This window comes from Rhynchophorus ferrugineus, unplaced genomic scaffold (genome assembly GCF_030347505.1).
Source record: "Rhynchophorus ferrugineus isolate W39M unplaced genomic scaffold, kcgeb_rfMv2 rfM3, whole genome shotgun sequence".
Lineage (NCBI taxonomy): Eukaryota > Metazoa > Arthropoda > Insecta > Coleoptera > Curculionidae > Rhynchophorus > Rhynchophorus ferrugineus.
Genome location: NW_027472582.1, coordinates 72579011 through 72601274, shown reverse-complemented (window position 1 = coordinate 72601274; position 22264 = coordinate 72579011). Strand labels below are relative to the sequence as shown.

Sequence of the window (22264 nt, the reverse complement as noted above, 5' to 3'; positions counted from 1 at the left end):
TTGGTCATTATTTTTTTGATATTTTACGAAACACTTCTGCTTAACAAATAGTTGTGTATGATTTAGAATTAGTGGTCCCATGTTGTTGTAAAGTCACATGGCGATCTTCGAAGCCAACAGTCGAAATATGATCAATACATTTTTGTCTAGATAATCCACAAAAACCAGTTAAGTGTTAACCAATTAATCCCATTTTTTGTTGCGTTCAAATGACTAAACGGATTCAAGTTGGACACCTCAGATAGTATCTAACAATACTTAGTATTGCCAAGGCTCAAGAAATGAATAGCACACCTCATATAATTTACAATCCTGAGGTTATTTCAATTTCTCCGGATAGATGACTTTAAAATCCCGCATATCCAGTAATATTTATTTAATGAAGTTCATACTGGATAACGATTCGGTAGAAAGGTAAGGAAGGGTAAGGCGGCGTCAGTCAGATACTTCCGAGACTTTTTACTTTCTAGAAGAGAAAAAACCACTGAAGGTGCAACCAAAGCTCTGCTTAATAGTATGCCAGTGTCAGAATTAATTTTGTTTTTGTTTCCTTTTTTATATTAGCTGCTGTTCAGGTAATCAGCAAAATGTTTAACTCTTAATTTTTCAATATGAACAGTAGTTGTATAAAATACATATGGATGATCTCCTTTTACCAACTGTGGGTTTATCTGGACTGGAATCACGATCCTCAGCATTAAGTCTATCGACTGGCTAAAGACCAACTTTAGGCGTGGCTGGGATAATTTTCCTTGTAGGATTTTGTATTCTTGCCTAGAACATTCACAAATTTTAAACAATCACAAACATAAATTTACGACCATGTCCCAGCAGGATTCGAACCCGCGGCTATCGCAATAGTAGGGGGACCGTCCCATCGCCTTTACCACCAAGCCGGCAATATTTAAGTTAGGATGTTTAATATATGTTTGCATTGACACTTTTCAATTTCACCATTAGATATCGTTGATCAAAATACATACAAGTACCTAATAATATTGTGTATGAATTACAGAGTTCATTACAGTATGGTAGTAATACATAAACAACAGTAGTGTACGTTAAGAATTTGAAAGTCTCCATTGATATTAATGGCAATAAAGACTTCTAAACATGGAGTGATGACAAAAAGAGCTATACCAAAACCTTCAAAATTATTTATGCCGAATATAAACCTCCGTTTTATTGTGAACGGCTCTCGAAAACTTCGGACGGCGGAAAAAAAGGAAGGAAATTTCATTAAAACGACAAAAACTTTAATCCTTTCGCAATCTCTCAACAAACAAAATTAAAATTAAAGATTTAAAGGATTACTCGACACAGTCTACGGGATAAAGTAGATTGTTTAGTCCGTTTCAGGTTTTAATAAATCTTTATGTTTTCGGAAAGACCTCATTTTAATAATGTATTTTTTGCTTCCCGAGAACTTTCTTTTTCTGCTCGGAAAGCCAACTGAAAAGGGAATAAACAATGCTGATATTTTCGAATATTTTCCGCTTATCATTGTCCCGATTTGTTTCGTCGAGTTTTGTTAAAGCCAAAGAGCGAGAAGAGTTTCAGTTGGAACATAAAATCATTCTAAAAACAATATAAAAAATCATAAAAAATTAGGACTAATAACACAAGCATAAACGGTTTGTATCTGGTCAACCAGATATCCAAATCCAAATCTACAGCCTGTTGTTTAAGTTGGTTAAAAAGCAGTGGAATGAGTCGAATCAAAAATAGCAACGGAAAGTAATTGACTGAAACAGTCGATGGTTAAAAAGTAGTGAAATCAGTCGATAGTAAAAAGTAGTCAATTATTTTACAGTCGATAGTTCCCAATCCTAGAACATCTCTTAATTTTTGGAACCTAAATTATGTAATAATAAATAAAGGCAAGCTTGTTAGTGAGTTATATAAACACTTGTAAAATATGAAGACCGGTGCTTGCAATCTTGATGGATTTTACATATTTACAAAATGTTACGAAAAAAGAAAAAATAAATATTTGAGCCTTTTTCGATAGGCGTGTTTTTCATCAAGTATTGTTAGGAATATGGATAAAATCAGTCGACACTGTACTTAATAATATAACTCGTATTTAAATATAATTACCGTACGTTTTTTCCGTATTACTCCAAGCCAAAATATAGGGTGACACCATTACTCTTATTAACATTCGAATAACGTGAGAGTAAATTTGAAATATTTCACGACGTCAAACTCGACATGTTCAACTTTTGACAATTCGGATATCTGCGCCGCGAGACAAAGCAACCTAACTTGGCTGGATTTATCATACGTGATTCCTGTGTATCTGCGTATCTAAACATGCACATTTCCACATCCGAAACAGGGGGAGGCCGAGCGTTCGGGGACCTGAAGTTGAGATCTGAATCATAAATTACTTGGCAGTTTAGAAGTACAACTCGCCGAGATAAGTTGCAGAAGCTCGAGGGCACACATAACTTGCATTAATAACTGCTGCCGCTTGTTCCTTCCAATGTACCAGTAGTTTTTAAGCCCCCAACTATTCGACGGGCCGTATTTACTTGAAAAAGTAAGGCGTGGGTTTAAAATGAGTTTCAAACACGTTTAATATTTATAATTAGTGTTGGGAACTATCGACTGAAATAGACTATCGACTGTTTAGTAACTGACTACTTTTTACTATCGATTGTTTCAGTCGCTATTTTGGTTCGACTGATTTTACTACCTTTTACCAGTGACTGTTTTCAGTCGCTATTTTGGGTCCGACTGATTTTGTTACTATTTACTATCGACTATTTGTGGTTCTGCTAGTTTCATTCGACCGATTTTTAATGTTCTGGCTCTGTCGTCCTAGCCGAGAGCTTGACAAAAATGTACCCGATTAATATATAATATATATAGTTTAATAATTTATATATAATAACGAATTTATATATAATATATATAGTTTAATGACTCTTTTGGTAGTTTGCTTGTAAATAGTAATATAGTATATATTAATATAGCAGCATTTTGGAACGATATTTTTCGAGATTGTTAATGTAATAAGGTAGAAAGATTAAAATTGTGAATGATAAATACTAGATACTTTTGACTGCTTTTATGACAATAATAGGTAATATTTCGATTACTCTCTCGATTTCTGTTAAAAATATTTATAATAAATGAAACAGTTACTTTATTTATAAAAGCTCTAGTAGTTATTGTGCGATTATTTTTAATAATGTCTTGAATTAGTTTTTTTCTATGATTAGGTATATGTTTAATTTTTGTTTAGTATTTATGATTATCGTACATATTGAGTTTTTAGGTTTTGTTTAAGTTCTATTGTATTGTCTATATTTATTATAGTATATTATACGAAACTTCCATTCCTTTTCACACATCCACTTAACTTTCGAATATAAAAGTAATTCTACTTCGTTTAAAATGAAATTATTAATTGCATGTTAATAGTATTCAGTACATCTCCGTATAGTTTAATCCGTTGGAAAATATAAGCACCGTGCATTTAACGAAAATAATAATTACTATTTTCAGTAGCTAGTTTTTTGGCTATCGACTGTTATACGACTATCGACTGTTTCGATTGTTTTCAGTCGATAGTTCCCAACGTTACTTATAATATAAATAGTGCATAAACGTAAACACCAATACAGCGATATCTATTGGCGAAAGTGTGAGGTATCAATATCAGTTGGTTCTATTTAATTATCTAGCCAAGTTTTAAAATTTCTCTCTACAAAAAATGGTTTAACATTTAGTATTATTGAGTAATTATGTGTATATATCTATAAACAGAAATGCAAAGTATCAATGTCAGTTTTTAGATTAAATATTCTGGCTTAATTGTTAAAGCACATGCTGTTGGTATTTCTCCGTATAAAGTAATAGTTTTACATTTAGTATTGAGTTGCCATATTCTGCGTAAAATCTATTGACGAAGAAGGGAAATATCGGGGGCTGTAATTTAAATTAAACAAATTAGCCAAAGTGTTAAAATCGACGATTTAAACATTTCTCTGCATAAAAAAAGGTAGTAAATGTAAATGAAATGTAAATGTAATTGAAGATTATAAATACGCCCGAAAAAAGATATATATTAGATCAGATGGCTTAACAATATAGTCACATATTATTATGACTTCGTCCATATCACTGCATATTCAACCAAATCGAGTTAATATGGGAGGTAGCAACTACTTATTATAATAGACATGGTCTTTGAGAAAGATATTATATAAAGAACTGTTTGAATATGTGGAAGGAGTCATTGTTGACCATAACATCTTCGGTTTGGATGAACTCGATAAAAGATTCAGAGGAAGTAATTGATGGTAGAATAGTAAACATATTTTAGACAGATTGGAAAATAACAGATTAGTGATTGAAGTAGACAGTGACACGGAATGTGAAAGTGACAAAAAGAAACTTTCAGGACATGTGATAATGCTATGCAATGCTGGAAATCCCTGAGACAGAGTGATGAGAGTAGAAACAACTAAAATTATGGCCATAATCAATTTAATATAACTGTATAAAGTGGTATTGTAGGGCATGAAAGATTTGTGTATACAGATATGATTGTAATTGTTGAAGAAGAATGCACACTAACTGTTTTGTAGATATGGTAAATACATTCGGCACAATTCATTGATTAATTTAATAAAAAATGGTGTACACAGGTAGTAGCCGAAGAAAAGACGTAAAGTAAAATACATTACTTTGATATATAATTGTTATTTAGGTCGATTATGCCTTCAAAAGGATATCACTACATAAAAAAGGTGTCTAGAACTCTACCTCATGGGTGATGTGTAAAAGAGTTCAATGTAAATGTAATACAAGTAGTAGTAGTAGTAGTAGTAGTAGTAGTTCAATGTAAAACAACTCCAACCTACAAATCTATTATACCTGTGTTCTTAATTGTAGTTTTAAGTCGATAATATATGCATTAGATGTTCTATAATGTTAAAATAAACTAAATATGTTTGATAATATTTTTGCAATTATTTTATTTAGATTTAGAATTTTGTTGTATATCAAAGCCATACTGAACTAAAACTCAGAGTGCGGCAATAATGCGGCGTTTTGACGTCACAAATTTCGATGACGTATATACATATAAATATATACATATATATATATATATATATATATGTATATATAGACATATACCTATATATATATATATATATATATATATATATATATATATATATACATATATATATATATATATATATATATATATATATATATATATATATATATATATATATATAATCACATTCCATCGGACCGCAAAAATATCTCGTACCAAAGACTCTTTTAATACGACCGCGCTACACTTTCGAAAAAGGTCTAACGTAGCGTAAACTTCAGTATGATTCACGAGGAATATTAAGATGTTGCGGCTTCGCGTTCTGTCGTTGCCACGGAATATATTCCAGTGGTTTATTTTGTATTTTCCAGGCAGAAAATAAAAGGGGAGACGTGCGAAAGTCCGAGTGTTTTGAGGCGATCTATCTCAACTGCAGCTACGCCGTTGTTTCTGAATATAATAGGTGTACAAGCATGCTTCCGCCAATTTCCTATAAATTATTTTAGTGATTGAGATAAATATATTATAGATATGTAATTAACCGACTTCAGACATACAGATTCTATGTTCCATTGTATATTTTTTAAGTATATTCACCGATTTTTCCGTCAATTTTTAACCGATTTTCGAAATTCTGTTTTTTTTTTATTCGAAAGAGTGCACTTCCGAAGGGTTCTATTGGAAACAAGGCGGATTTTGATGGTGGAATCCGGGGAAATCCATGGAAACCGTCAAATTTCATAGTCACGTGGGATATTTCTATAAAAATTATGGGGACGTACTACCAACTAATTCTGTACTTTGAATATATTATATTTAAATAAGCTGATGATGAAAGCAGCGACCGGACTTCTATACATTTCGGGGATTTTGCGGAGTTTTTAGAAAGGGTCTGCTTAACTGTTCTTAATTATACCTAAAACACTTTATAATCATAATATCGAGGTAAATAACACTGCTGAATAATTTGAGGTTGGACTTCATTTGTTAGTACTTTTGTTCTTTTTGCAGTTGCCAAATAATATCGACTCGAATATTTGTTGTTCGTAGAAAATTCGACTACCAACCAGACCGAATAACATGAGCTCCTAACTAACCTCATTAAACATTTACTACTGTTCACTACTAAGCGACTATATATATCCTCCAAATACATATAAAATGTATCAATCAAAAATATCCATTCAAACACTGTCAGTCAGTCAAATCCCATCATCACAAAATCTAAGTGGCAAAAGTGCCGCTACCATTTTGATTGCATGTCATCTTGGTTATGTGGCTTTTTGCTCAGTTTCGCTTTAACAGTTGTGTTGTGTAGACGTTCAGATTTTTTTATGGATCATTATGGTATCAATATGGCCACAGGAACAAGCAGAAACAGTAAAAATGTTTATTGAAAATATTCGTTCTATTATTGCAATTCAGCGGAAATTGCGTCAGTGGTAGCGGGACTCCAAGACTAGCCATTCGTTGTACAATGAGCTATAATTCATAAGTGAAACATATTTTATTGAACAATGTTATTTTATCAAGTTTTTACAGCCTGATATGTGCGTGCTATGACAGACAGAAGTGTCAAACATTTCGTGCAATACCTCAATGGTGATAAGAGGCACGATTTTAGCATATACATCTTTCGTTGCTATGCTATTTCCTTTTTTTCATTTTTTAACATTCTTATATTCAACGTACTTGCTCCCTATTTTGTTATTCATGTTTCAATTCATCTTGGTATTTGTCTTAGGTGTCCGTTATAATATTTACTGTAGACTCTTTACTCTTCACTATTCTTATGTTATTATCTCTATTCCTTTCTGTTTTATTTATATTTTCTTACATCTTTCAACATATGCTTCTTGCACACGGTTTTAGTCACTTAAGAGGCAAAAAGGTATATTTTTATAAGCTGTACTGTGAATGCCGATGAAAAGTGACTTTACTACTACAATTTCAAGTGTAAGAAGATTAAGAAGTTCTATTAACTATTTTTATTAAACAACAGTGTTTTGCTTAACACTTCTTCGTGAAAATTCAGCAAGGTTCGACTAGCAAACGGTTTCCAAATACTGAAGAAGTGAAGAAATGGATTAATAATTGGAGCACTGTTAAACCATCATCAATCTTTGAACAGGATATTATCGCGATGTTACCAAAAATATAGGCTAAAAGCTGCAATGAAACTTGGAAAATATTTCGATGTATATATACAGCATCATTTTTGCAAAATAATCACAATACATGTAATTAACACAAAAAACTAAATACACACCTAATAGAACCAATCATAATATTCCAACTTTATTAGAAATCTGTATATTTGGTTTAAAAAAAATTGAGTAACTCTTTCACTCAATATTAAGGGACGACGCCCCCCGATACGCTTTCAAAGAAATTTCAAAGGCCGAAACTTTTCGGGCGACTTAATGGAATTTTATTTATAAAATTGTCGCGACGCCCTCTGAGGTTACGGTCGGGGGGAGAAAGGGTTTCGGATTAAAATAAAAAATTGCGATCATGTCGTGCCTAAATTATAATTTGGGAAATTAAAGGAGGCGGTTACCCTTTAATGTTTGTCTCGTCGGAAAAGAATTTACGAAGGAAATATCAGCGGGAATTTAGATTTGCTATCAAGTTCTTGTTATAAATGAATATACATTTATTTCGATTTGAGGGGTGACATATTTTCTAAAGTTTACTTAAACATCATTCTTTTTATTACCAAAGTACTTTGGTTGACTATCTAGTAAAAAAAGTAACGTTATGACAAAGTCGAATGTATTGCCTATTATACTTTCTAAATTATTTTTAAAATCAGACCGTAATATATTCCCATTTTATTCTAATTAAAAGGTAATACAATGCTGTCTGGTGTTTCCGAACATTTAACCGAATCAGCCCATCAAAGTCGTCCGGTTGTCGAACTTTTGCAAAATTCTACAAAACATTAATGACAAGAATTGGAGGTGGTAAACCGAATTGTCGTTCGAGATTTGCTTGTTATGATCAAATACATATCGCTGTTTAATATTTATGATTGCTTTGGTTGAAAATGCAGTAGCTAATAAATAGTAAGCACAGGCAGAAACAGATGGCGTCTCTAGTCAGTTGCTGTAGAAATGTTCGTCTGGTCGGTCGGTCAGAATGTGAGGCTGTCGATGCGATTGTTTGTCCGAAAATTCACTACTGTTTGTGGAAGGAATTTGCACGAGAACTGAAAACTGAACTGAATTTAAAGAAATACTTGTTTATTTCGATTTAAATTGATACATGTGTTCGTCGGGATAATGGACAATTATTAGGTTAGGTAAAGTAAGTACGGCAGCATTGTGGAAGTGGTACTGTTACAAGGGGGTAGAGAAAAGAAAACAGAGCGAGACGTCGTCGTGGTGGTCTTTTATATCCGGGAACCGCATGGTATCAATCCGCCAGCGTTACCAACCTTTGAACTTATAGCAGTCGCTACATTACTTCGAACAGGGATGAGATAATGGCAGGCTCTTGCCAATGAAATGATTGCTGGAAGGATAAGGATTCATAATATTCAATATTAAGCTGTGACAGTTGTACAGGAATTATTTTTAACGTGATGCAGCTGCACTGAAAACTTTTCAAGAAATTAAGAGTAATATAATATTAGAATCACCGAAAAGAAACCATGTGACGAATCTAGATCACTTTGATGTTAGCGCTATTTCAGCTCAAAGTCGTGAAATGTTTAAATACAAGCAGTAGTTAACATAACTTAATACAATTATTTCAGAGACAATCGTTCAGTTTGAAATTTCCTTCATACATTCAAACGATTTAAACGGCGCAAAGATAGAACATTGGGCAACTTTTAGTGCAATGTCAATAAAAAGACTGTAAAGACAACGATAGTTGGCAGAAAAATAGTATTGTTAGGCATAATATTTTTAATATTTTAATTTAGATATATGTTCTTCATGCTGGAAATAGGAATGGTTTTATTCTTGGAGAAGAGCTACCGCTTCCCTCCAAGTTCAAGGACAACTACCATGGAGAAATAAACCACAACATGTTTTTGTCCAGGCCCGAAAACCAGTTATTAAAGGATTCCGATAAATTTTCAATCATTGTTATGGATAATTTATCAGACAATAGTACCTAGTAGAACAGAGTCCAACAAGCGTATGGACAAAGTCTGTAATTAAGGAATGACTTGCAAAAAAATATAGGTTTTGAAAAGAGCTAATGTTAAAGACTGAATTATTTCAAATTGTTACTCGATAAATATAAATAAAATGTTTAATTATATTTTATGTAATTTACTTTTTTTAAAACAAGCCTAAAAAAGATCTACTGTAGATCAAAGGGCTAATTTTTCACTTTGGATTTGATTTTTCCTTTAAAATAAGGAGAAAGGAATATGCACCAAAGTAACACTATAATTATACATTTTTGATAGAAAAATTGCATATTACCGTTAGCGGATATATTAATATCCCTATTAGTAAATAATGTAAACGTCTAAAATAATGTAAACAGCCAAAGAAATATTTCTTAAGATCACTGGTCCGAAAGTGTTAAGTCTTCCTTCTTATCACTACATATTTATTTCAATTGAATGGGTATGGTGCATGGCAAATAAATGCTAAAATGAACATTCAAGGAGAATGATAATCAAATAAGAATTTTTCATATATGTGGAAAGAAAAACTATTTACAATAATATCTTTAGTTTGGATGAACTCCGTCAGATATAGAGAAAATGGCAGTGACTGAATGAAACGTTCGTGATGTTGGATTGTGCTGATAATTACTGAGATAAAAACTAATAGAATCTCTTAACGGATATCTTTGTCACATATGCCCTATTCGCAGGAAACCTTTCCGTGTGACGAATGATTATTTTGACCCTTATAGGTTGGCTGAGCCATATCTGGTGACTAAATTTGATATCAAAAACAGTTTGTCTTTTTTCAAGTCACATTTTGATCACGTTTTATCAAATGTCATGTAATTAATATTAATATTAATAGATCATAGCGTGAAGTTCAGCAAGCTGCAGTATTCAGTTTGTTTTACAATGCCATTGATCACAGACTTGTAACAAAAATTGACAGAAATGACTTTCGTACGCTGACTGAGTATTATTTCTATACAAAACAGATTTGCTATTGATTTTAAGCAAAAACAGCAGCATTTTCAACCGTATCAAGAGCTTTCAAATTGATTTAAAGGCAAAACAATCACATTTGACGAAGAAATACGTGTAGTTTCATCAAGAAAAAGTGCGAGTTTATACGTGCGCAGTCATCATAGGAAAAATCCATAAATCGACTCAGGAAATGTTACCCCATCCAACATAATCCGCAGATTTAGCCCCCTGTGACTATTTCCTGTTTCGAAACCTGAGGAAATAGCTAAGTGGTACGGGATTTTGGTTGAATAAAAAGTCATCACTGAAAAAAAGTTGATAAATCCTATTATTTGAAAGGAACATAAAAATTTTAATCAAAAGATTATGTGGAGAAATAAAACAAAATGTGACAATCATATTTCCGATAGCACAAACGTTATTTTCTCGAGGAATCCATGAGAACCGGAACAATTTTTAACTTCCTGCAAGTTCCAGAATTTTGTTCAAATATTGGCGGCGGTTAGTTGCCGTTTAAGTAGTTATTCGGCGAAGGATCCGCGAGTCAACTTATCGCGCCGGATTCATTTGTTTGCCTTAACTAAACTAATCGGGTTTAAATTTATTTTAATTTGAATTTTTAATGAACTCCGAGCCGAGACGAATTGTGGGAAGTTGTTGAAGGAGTTTCGGGAATTATGCCTAAATGCTTGGCAACGAGGAGATTGTTTTAATTTGTGTGGATTATAAATTAGGCGGGTGGCGCGTAAGGAGACTGGCCGCGTCTCTTCGTTTTTAATATACATTGCCGCCGTCCTAATTAATTATATTTCTGGTAATTTATGGCGTTTTTCGGCAACTTTTTAATTAATGGCCTCCGAGAAAACTCCCACCGTCGTCATGACAAGTTACTCGAAAGGAACGTCATCATGTACTGAAGCTAATTCATGATATTCAGTCTGCTCACGAATCACTATGTAGATTGCTCGATGCACGATGCACTCCCGATACTGGAGACAAGAGTGAGGCGAACAGAGGATGCAAGGTCAGGAAGGCCGTCTCGACCTGGCGAGCGATAAAATGGAACTCATTTCTCGCAAACCTGGCTTTATGGTTCCCATTCTTTCAGGCGTGTCTCCAAATACCTCGTAGGGAAGAAGCACAATGGCATAGCCTCCTGAAGCCAGCGGATACAGGAAATTTCAGAGTTACTAACCAAAAAAAGCTGAGCTACCCCAGAGACCTACGAGACCCGGGTAAAATGCCTCCTTCCCACAGAAAATACCAAACCTAAACACAACGACACTGTCATTAGTGTCATCAACGAATCCAACTCCATTAAAAGGCCAGGAACCCCACTCTTTCTTCTCAACCATCTCGTGTCTCCAAAGGCTCTACAGACTATGATCGGCAAACTTCAAACCAAAAACTTCCAGGTTTCGACGGAACATCGATTACCCAGTTAAAAAAGCGCCCGCATAAGCAGCTCGCCCAACTAGAAAACATCATTAATTATTTCATGAGACTGCAATATTTCCCGGCGTTTTGAAAACACGCACACATAGTAGTTATTCCTAAGAAAGGAGGAAAAGTTATCTCCATCTGATTACAAGCCTATAAGCCTTCTCAGTGTCATTTTGAAGCTTTCTGAGAGAGCATTACTTTACGCTCTCAACTCTTTCACAAAGCAAAACAACATCATTCTTGACGAACAATTCGGCTTTCGCGCTCACCATTCATACATCCATCAAGCTACCCGTCTACCCGTAACGTAGAAAGCTTGGAACGGTCCTCCTGGACCTAACCAAAGCTTTCGATAAGGTCTGACATGACCGTTTGATGGAAAAATTCATGCGGTTAAGCCTTCCCGTAGACCTAACCTCTCTTATCAAGTGCTACCTATCGGACAGATCTTTCCAAGTCAAGATCAGGAAAACACTTTGCAGTCGAAAAAAATCGACGCTCGCGTACCTCAAGGTTCCCCGCTGACCCCAGCCTTATTCACCTTTTTATTTCAGATCTGCCGAGAAAAGAGCACATTGACACTGCTTTCTTCACGGACTCCAGATTCTATGTTACAATTCAAGAAGTTTTATAGAGGAAGCTCGATTATGCGGTCAAGTCATTCATATTCTGGAAGTTGCAAACCAACCTCCTGAAAAGCCCGGCCATCATTACCCATAAGAAGTGTTACGCACTGCGCGTCTTGCTACTTAAGATCGATATCGCAAGAATTCTAGGGCTGGATAACGTCACGTGTCCAGGTCTCCACTTCGACGGATGGTTTGAAATTCCCAAATCCAGAAAGCAATCCAGAAACTTTCAGAGGATAGCAAACTTTCCATCTTCGCTGATCTGCCATTCTAGCAGACTTCCAATCTTCATCAAATGCTTATTTTACAAGATGTTAGCTTGGTCCGTACTCCTCTACGGATCTAATGTCTACTTCAAGTTTGTTACAGCCAAGCAGGTGAAACGGCTTCAAGTTATCCAAAATAAGCTCCTCAGGAAAATTTTAAACGCCCCATGGTTTGTCAGAAAAAAATCAAATTCATAGGGAAACTGACACTCCAGAAATCAAGCACTTCATATCTCAATCATTCCATAAACAACAACTGAGCTCAAGTTCTTCTGAAAACGCGCTTGTTCGCGAACTTGTCGACATATTGGGAGCTTAGTACCGCGTCACCATTAAGCTCCCGCCCCTTTTTTTCCAGGCTGAAACGAACTCATCTATCGCTACAGTCATAACTTTTCCCCCCATACAACAGTATCCAGTTGTGCGTTAACTCAGGTTCGCGAATCAATAGAATCGCCGGGTCCTCGTGCTCAATAACGGTTGCCTGATCAGCAGGTACCATATCGCTAAATTTAATGCAGCAGCAGTAGCGATCCACAGGGGTCAACTGTGAGACGGTTTCGGTTTAATGTATTGGTAAGCTCGAAGGCAGTCCCACATAACCCGGTCCAACTTGTCACTCCAGGGCAAGTCTCCGCGACCAGGTGTGCGTCATGCATTCCACCGCCTGGTTTTAGGCCAGAACAAAAAATGTCATCATGTGTTGGGTTACTACTCGAATTATTGTTGGATTATCCATCTTTGTGTTTCTAATTGGATATATGCTGTTTTCGCTACCGGAGACATTATTTTGATTCAACAATAACATAAATTTATGTGTTCTTGAAAATAGTTTCCATCAGAAGCTTAAATACTGCCAAGAATGATACCTGAGCATACATAACACTGGATGGCTAACACGGGCTCTAGAAGCTCTAACTATACAAACTGTTAAGCATAATGGTGGAAGTGTGATGGTTTGAGGATGATTTGGTAATAATAACCTCGAATACTTGATTAAAACTAATGAAAAACTGAATGAAGAAGATGGCCAACGTATTCTTATGATCGTTTCCATCGTTCTCCAACCTTCATATCAGGCTCAGGTCCCAAAAATATCAGTTTGATTTGATCACATCGCATATCTATATAAAAATAGTTATCGAATAAGCCTGTGGTTCAAATTCGACAACAATTTGTTAAGTTAATCGTGTTTCTCTGAAACATATTAAAAGAAATCTTTTAAATATGATTTATTACTAACACTCGTTTTCATATTTCAATAAATTATCAAAAATGTATTTGATATATAACATTAATTAATATAACAAATATCTATATGATAAGATAATTATCTCAAGGACTCACTCTCACTAGCTATTTTTAAATGCCATTTAATAAAATTTAGTTTCCATTAAGTTTGAATCATCACCAGAGTATTGCTAAGTTTAAGTTACTATATCACTGAATATTATAACAAAATAACATAAGTGAGATTAATTTCAGAGGTGTAATAACTTCAGAGTATCAAATATAAGTATTACGCGGTTTTTAATTACTTTTATGTTAAGAAAATAAATATGCAATTGTAAACGAAACAGTACATGTTTGTATAGTGAAACAGAGAATATATGAATAAAATAACTTTGAAATTTATTTTTGACTTTAGCATATATATAAAAATAACAACGAACACAAGGTAAGTATATTATTTGAAAATAAAAACAAAGGATAAAACATTTGTGGGGTATTATTCCATTCCATAGAAAAATTCGATTCCTTTTTACAGACCCACAGAATATTCAAATATAAAGTCAATTCTACTTCGTTTAAAATTAATTTATCAATTGCATGTTAAAAGTATTCAGTAATTCTTTTTTTTTCTTTTCTTTTTTAAAGTTAGTACGTGTAGGGATACGTACATCTACGTCTCGCTTATACTACCGTTGGAAAATAGAAGCACATATAAAATTAACTGCTTCAAGCAATTATCTCCGTCCTTTCCCCTCTCCAATTTATACAGGAAAGTATTCGTACATCTTCGTCTGACATCACGAATTAAACAAAACAGTCGAACCGTGCAAATTACTATGTTGAGTCGTTAGTTTTTTGTTATATATTGATTGTTTCAACTGTTTTGCGACTATCGACTGTTTCGACTGTTTTCAGTCGATAGTTCCCAATGCTACTTGAAGAAATACATGCATCTAATGACAGGAAAAAATACAGCTAATGATCTGGAATAAGATGCATTTCCTCGATGACTAATATTATCATTTTCAATAAAAGTTTTTGAAATAATTTCTACATTATAGGCAATAGTGATCTGGTTTAGAAATCATAAATCCTTCTACTATTGTGGCTTCATCCACTGTATGAAATTGAAACCTTATCTGAAGTTGCTCTGTAAATCTTCAAGCCTTCTCCTGATTACCTTTGGCCCATTCTCATTTTTCATCGGATACAAGATATATTTAAATAAATAGAGAAAACATATTTTACATATATTCATATATTTTCATAGAAACAATTATGTTTTACAATAAAGTTATTACTTCTAATTTAATCAACACAATATTTAAAACTAATTCGAAATTGTTAAATTGTTAGTTATATTCAGGTGCCAATGATAAAAAACCCTCACTGCTAGTATAATTATTAGTAAATTACTGCAAACTGAGCACCGAAATCGAATAGAATCATTTCCCAAGGCATATTCGCAATATTGCCGCCAGCCAACAATGCATTAGGTATAAAACGAGGCTTCCATCACCCTTTCAAAAACCATCAAATATCCATCGACAGCATAATGGAATGGTCTAAGTGACAAGCCGATTTTTTTTTGGGGCGTGAAAGCGTAACATCTTCGTCCGAAAAAAGAGGGAGATGAGCGTGCAGAAATAAAAGCCATAATAATGACGAAAATGAACACAATAACGACGAAGGAAGTCTGTCTCATGCCATCTTAAAGTATGCAAAATCGCATCACAGGATTTTTTATTGTTGATACCGTAGATATTTTATATATTTCATATATTACATATTTGTATGACGATCTTGGTCCGTTACTTTCTGGTAAATATTTTGGTAAATTTGATGTCAGTAAGAAAGTAGGGCCAAGAAAGATCTAAAAAAATTAGCAGTAAGATTTATTGGATGAAAACCTAGCTCAAACTCTCAGAGAACTTCCAAGCAGCTTAATCAACCGCTACATGTGATGGATAAGAACCAAAAGAAGAAAAAAAGGGAAAATACGAATTGACTACAAATGAATTTCAAAGATTTTCAGCATCGTTATTTTATTGCTTTCAAGGCAAAAAAAGCTTTCTATGGTGTACTATGACTGGTGATGTAAAAACAATGTATAAGGTGGGGTAAAAGTCCCGCTACCGTTTCGCTTTAACCACTGTGTTGTGTAGACGTCCAAATTTTATTATGTATAAATATACGCTACAAGAACCAGCAGAATTAGTGACAATATTTATTGAAAATAATCGTTCTACTATTATTACTCAGTCGAAATTGCGTTGATGGTAGCGGGGCTTTTGCCTCACGTTGCTTGCTAATTCCAAGTGCAAAAGGTCATAAGTTAGGCCAGAGAGCCATGCACATCGACATCAACGTATTCGTATTACTGTTAGAATAGGGGATAGGAAGCTTTACCATATCCATAATGCATTTAGTTCATTATACGAGATCTTAAAACCCAAATTAATATTTTCTCTATTACAAACGTCCAAGTTTAATGTAGCAGAGTTAGATTTACTTTTTTAACTTTTACAAAGTTGGAAAAACTATGTCTGCTCATAGCCAGGGCACTAAATTAGTAAATGTAATATACCATTTAACCAACGGGACAAAATTAATATAGTTGTCAATTATATTGTTTGTTATAACTGCCAATATCCGCCAACCTTATCACAGGATAAATATTGAATAATTTATTCCAGATCCTAAACATACAATTTTAGTAATGTATATCAAAATGCATTAACCTGTTACTCGACCAGCTGATAACAGTAACATATACATTTCAAATAATTATCAAAAACCACCTACCTACACGTTTTGGAAATATAGTATAAATAATGATGTAAAAGTATAGTAAAGATTTAACTGTTGCTAGTAAATTCAATTTCAAATATTACCTATAAAAAACTAAAATTTATAGAGAAATTTTGTAGAAAGACAATGCTCTACGCGTCCACTAAATTACTAGATTTTTTGACTTATAGGTACTAGAAGTGAGATCAACACGACATTGTTATTGTATTGTTATGATCCATTTAATAGGTCAATTGAAAAGTCACCGGCTTGACACATAGATAGCGCTACTAGAATTAAATCCATATATTTTTTAGTTAGCACTAACCCTCAAAAGATGTGTATATAAATTTGACAGCTGTCGGATCATTAGTTTGCGAATTATAATATTTTGAGTGAAACAACTTTTTTTATTGTGAAAAAAATGGATAAAAAGGAATATCGCATGTTGATAAAATATTGCTTTTTGAAGGGAAAAAATACAGTTGAAGCAAAAACTTGGCTTGATGCCGAGTTTCCAAACACTGCCCAGGAAAATCAACCATCAGGGATTGGTACGCTAAGTTTAGAAGTGGTGAAATGAGCACCGAAGACGGTGAACGCAGTGGACGCCCAAAAAAGGTTGTTACTGACGAAAACATTTCAAAAATCCACAAAATGATTTTGAATGACCGTAAATTGAAATTGAATGAAATAGCAGACACTCTAAAGATATCAACTGAACGTGTACATCTTATCATTCACGAATATTTGGATATGAGAAAGCTCTGTGTAAAGCAGATGCCGCGCGAGCTCACTTTTGACCAAAAACAATGACGAGTTGATGATTCGAAGTAGTGCCTGAAGATGATCAAGCGTAATAAACCCGAGTTTTTGGGTCGAGATGTGACACGGAATGAAACATGGCTCTACCATTTCACTCCGAAGTCCAATCGACAGTCATCCGAGTGGACTGCACACGATAAACCCGCTCCAGATCGTGGAAAAACGCAACAGTCGGCTGGCAAGGTTATGGATGGCGTATGCATTTTGTGATGCGCGTGGGAAATTCGAAGACTGTGAATTACAAGACTTATTGAACGAAAATTCAGCCTAAAGCTTCAATGAATGTTTACTCTACTTAATACTTGATTAGTCAACTATTTTGAAACATTTAGGTGCCATGAAAAAGATTTAAGAGGAGGGAAACTGTTACAAAATCCCTTGCCAGATAAAAAAGTCTTCACTAGTGTATTAGAACTAGCGATGAAAAGAGGTTCTACTACAAGAATTTTAAGTGCACGATGCCCTGGGTGAGGGTATCGTGCACGTGAAGTGGATAGTTCCCTTGGATATACCCATTGAGTATTATTTTCAAAATCCCACTATTTTTTAATGAAATTTTAACTGGAGAAGCAATTAAATGACTGGATGGATTAAATGTTGAACTGAAGATAATATATTGACCATAAAATTACTAATTTAAGTTAATTACTAAGGTCAAATCTGAATATCGTCATACCTGAAAATTTCCTATAAATGTCGAAACCTCATTAATAACATTTAACTAAAAAATGTTTGTATTCGAAGTTTTGTGCAATATCCCATGCTGATATAAATAATTAATTACTAAGTTAAATAAAAAAATGTTTGAAATATGCCAGTTAAACGTACAACAATTAAACACTATTGAAAAATCACTTTGATGCCATGACGACGAAAAATATTTAATGCAATTTATGAGCCCAAACAAAAGCTCTAATTACTACAATAAATTCGAAGTAATTAGACACGTCTGCTGTAAAATATTACCCGAAATTTTACAATTATATTTAAATTATCTGAGCACTTTTTTATGTATATATCACTGCCGTTTTAAATGTATTTCCCCTAATGATCAAAGTAATTTTATGTAAATAACACGAAGTTTGAAAATTAATTAAAATTATTTTATAATTTCGTGTTGAGAACAGTTACAAGCAATTACCCTAAAAAACAATCAATGCGTGAATATATAACGTTAGCACTAAACTATATATTGAAGCATGTTGTTATTACATTGTTGTTGTTATACCTAAAGATTTTTTAAATATTTTCATCGGTAACAACCTCTTTTGGGCGTCCACTGCGTTCACCTGCTTCAGTGCTCATTTCACCACGTCTAAACTTAGCATACCAATCATTGATAGTTGATTTTCCTGGGGCTGTGTCCAGAAACTCGGCATCAAGCCAAGTTTTTGCTTCAACTGTATTTCTTTCCTTCAAAAAGTAATATTTTATCAATACGCCAAATTCCTTTTTATCCATTTTTTTCACAATAACAAAAGTTGCTTCACTGAAAATGCTATAATTCACAAACTAATGATCCGATAGCTGTCAAAATTATAAACGCCCCTTTTGAGGGTCAGGGCTAACTAAAAAACATATGGATTTAATTCTAGTAGCGCCATCTATTTGTCAAGTTTGGGACCTGTTTTCAATTGACCTGTTATGATGTTGATAGTTACAGCTGACCTTATCTATAAAACGCTTTTAAATTAAGAGGTTTTACATTATATGTATATAGTTCAAATTTTTTTTATAATTAAAGAAATCATGATATTCTTAATATTTTTATATTCACCATTTCCAGATAAAAAGGCAGCCACTATGGGTAGTTATTTATGTCTTAAATAATATGATTAACACTGTTACTTTTAGCAGATCAACAAAAACAATTAATAGGAATTCCGAAAAATTAACTTAATAACCTTAATATATAATATAAAATATGTTAAATTTAGTAATTAAATGTTATAATATAATTAGTCGATTATGGCTTATAAATTGACGTACAATATCAATTATGAAGGGAATTTTTTGCGGTGTTGAAATTATATAATGTAGTGATAAAATATAAATAATATATTTTTTATATTGTATACGATTATAATTGCCATAACAAAATTGGGTAAAATATTTTACTCAATCAATGCGTTCCTTATAACTGGGACTTAAAGAACACTAAGTATAGTCTATTCAAAGTTTTCTTGTACATACTTCATCAATATGCTTAATGTATTGCCTGTCGCAGTTTGTAAATTCGTTTTAGAATCGGACAATATTTTCCTTCTCATACTACTCGTATTCTCGTTAAAAAGAGACACAATGCTGTCTGGTTAGTTCGAACACGTAAACCAAGAAGCCTGTCAAATTCATCCAGTTGTCAGACGTATGCAAAATTCTTGTAAGCAATAGTGATAAGGGGTTATAGCCCTAACCTATAAACTATTGTGGCTGTATAATCAACTGTAGTTTTTAGATGAACTTTAATGTTAAAATAAATTATATTTGATAACATTTTCGTACAACTGATGTACAGAGTTGATGCAGCAACATTGCGACGTTTTGATGTCACAAACTTCGATGGTGCATATACATATAAACTTTGAATTTGTATTATTTATGTCGTGATGTAAATTAATCATTGGTTGTTAATTAGTTATAAATATAGAGCGTAGAAGAAATCAAATATAGTATTTTCGATTTCGGTACTTTTTTTAACGGTCTTTAGTTGTGGGGGTCAAAATATTTTGCAACAAGATATCGATATTTTTTTCCGATATATCGATGTATCGATATTTTTCTCGCTGGCCAACACCCCTGAATCAAAGGTTAAAAGCACTATGTTCTACATTTACTTACCCAGCACTCCTAATCTGAAGTTCAACGTTACGACAATCACATGGCCGTAAGAAGCCAGCACACTACCGTCATATGGATGACCTGCTCCCCACTCGAAGCTCTCCCCGTGAACAAACACGAGCACGGCGTAGGGTGCCTCCAAGCCTCGATTACCTGAAAATAGAAGTGGAATATTTAATTCAAGACTTGATTAATGCTACTGATTGAGTTTTTGTTGGTACACGTTCGATGTTCGGAAACAACGCACGTAAATTTCGCATCGCCAAATTATATTACGGGACGTAAATAATTAAAATCCGGGGTTTTATGATAAAGCGCGCAACCAGAGATTGTTTCATAATAAAAATTCCCGTAAACAGAAGGCATTGTCTGAAATATTTTTTTGAAAATACGAAAATAATTTTTATTTTTAATATATTTCAGGTTGTTCAGTATGTTTTGATTTAAAAACCTATTCAAAACAGAAGTGAAGCTACGTCATCTGAATTGATGACTCAATGTTGCCGCATCAACTCTGCGTTATCTCAATATAACAATTAAACAAAAACATTAAAATCAATGTTTTAAAATCCTATTAAACCCCTTCGTGGATTATCTTCACATGACTCAGATCCAAAATTACCCAACAGTGTAGGTAGGGTTGTTCTACATCCCTGAAATAGCTGCAAATCTTTCAACTTTTTATGGATACCGTCAAGACCAACAATTCTCTCTAAAATAATTGTGTTAAATTATGTTTCGATTGAAAAATTTCATATATCTGAGCTTTGATACAACTAATATCAAGCTGATTTTGATTCGTCACCTGTTTCGCATAAAGACGGTTTATTTTTGGTGAAATTTTGGTGAAAGTTATATTGTTTTTTATTTTTTGAGATATTTTAGTAACTCTTCTAGTATTAATATTTAGTGGAGCTGCAATACATTAAAATTCTTTCAATAAAAACCTAGTTAAAAGCTAATAAAATAAAAACTCCATTATCTCCTTCCTGTTCGAAATAATTTATTACGGACGCAATCAGTTTTTGTCTCTTGACTGTGTAACGGCTTCGGCATTTTAAACCAGAGTAATAATAAGCGAGGATTTGACATTTATTAAAACAAAGTGTTCAAAAACTGTTTATTACTGTCAATTATAATACTTCGAAGAATTTTGCAGACGTTTGACAAACGGACGACTTCTGCTGGCTCATTCGGTTATATGTTTGAACTTGTCAAACACCATGATATCACTTTTTAAATAGAATAAAATGAGAAGGAAGATATTGTCCGAATGTAAAACGAATTTAAAACTTTCGACAGCCACTTATTGATGGCGTACCTCACTATTGATTTTTATAGACTGTAGCTACCCGCATACTACATACAGTCTTTCCAATTAAACAGCCAATGCACGTCATCGATGTCGTCGGAGGTACCGTCAAATTCAGTTGAATGCTTCCTTCTAATTTTTTTTATAATAATTAATTAGCATGATGTTTGATGCGTTCGAACATGTGACTGAATCGATCTATAAAACTAATTTTATGTTGGTGCTAGTCGACATTCAAAACATCAGTGATAATAACCAAAGGTTATAAACTAGTAAACATTCCTTTTGCGATTGTTTTGATACATCTCTAAATGTTTCTTAACATTTGTGATAATTGTGACTGAAAGCACCAAAGACATTAAATAGCCAGAGTCAGCAACTGATTGCATGTCTAATGAATTACTTCGAATCCAAATGAGATAATATAATATTGAGTCGCTACAGCTTTATTGCTTTCTCAACGTGTTGTAGCAACACTTAATATTAGTATAAGCACTATGGATAAAATTTAGCAACAAATAAAAGACACTTTAACGCTGGACTTACTGAAAAGAAAGCGTCCACATGTGTAACAGGTGTCAAATCAAAGTTACCTGGATCTCTATTAGAGATCAAATTTGCGAAATGTTAGAAACAGTGAGTACAATAGTTGATAGTTTTTCAATAAAAAATAAAAACATAAGTTAATACAATTATTTCGGAGAAAACTGTTAGCCTGGGAGGTACCAT

At 33.5% G+C, this 22264-nt stretch overlaps 1 protein-coding gene across 1 annotated transcript in view; it reads right to left on the bottom strand.

Annotated features, from left to right (window-relative positions):
• LOC143192337 (neuroligin-4, X-linked) overlaps nt 1-22264 on the bottom strand; it is a 202458-nt gene that overhangs the window by 131598 nt on the left and 48596 nt on the right. Inside the window, exon 4 of the mRNA XM_076397610.1 lies at nt 20224-20376. Coding sequence (XP_076253725.1) covers nt 20224-20376 — 153 coding nt within the window. The remainder of the gene's footprint in view (nt 1-20223; nt 20377-22264) is intronic.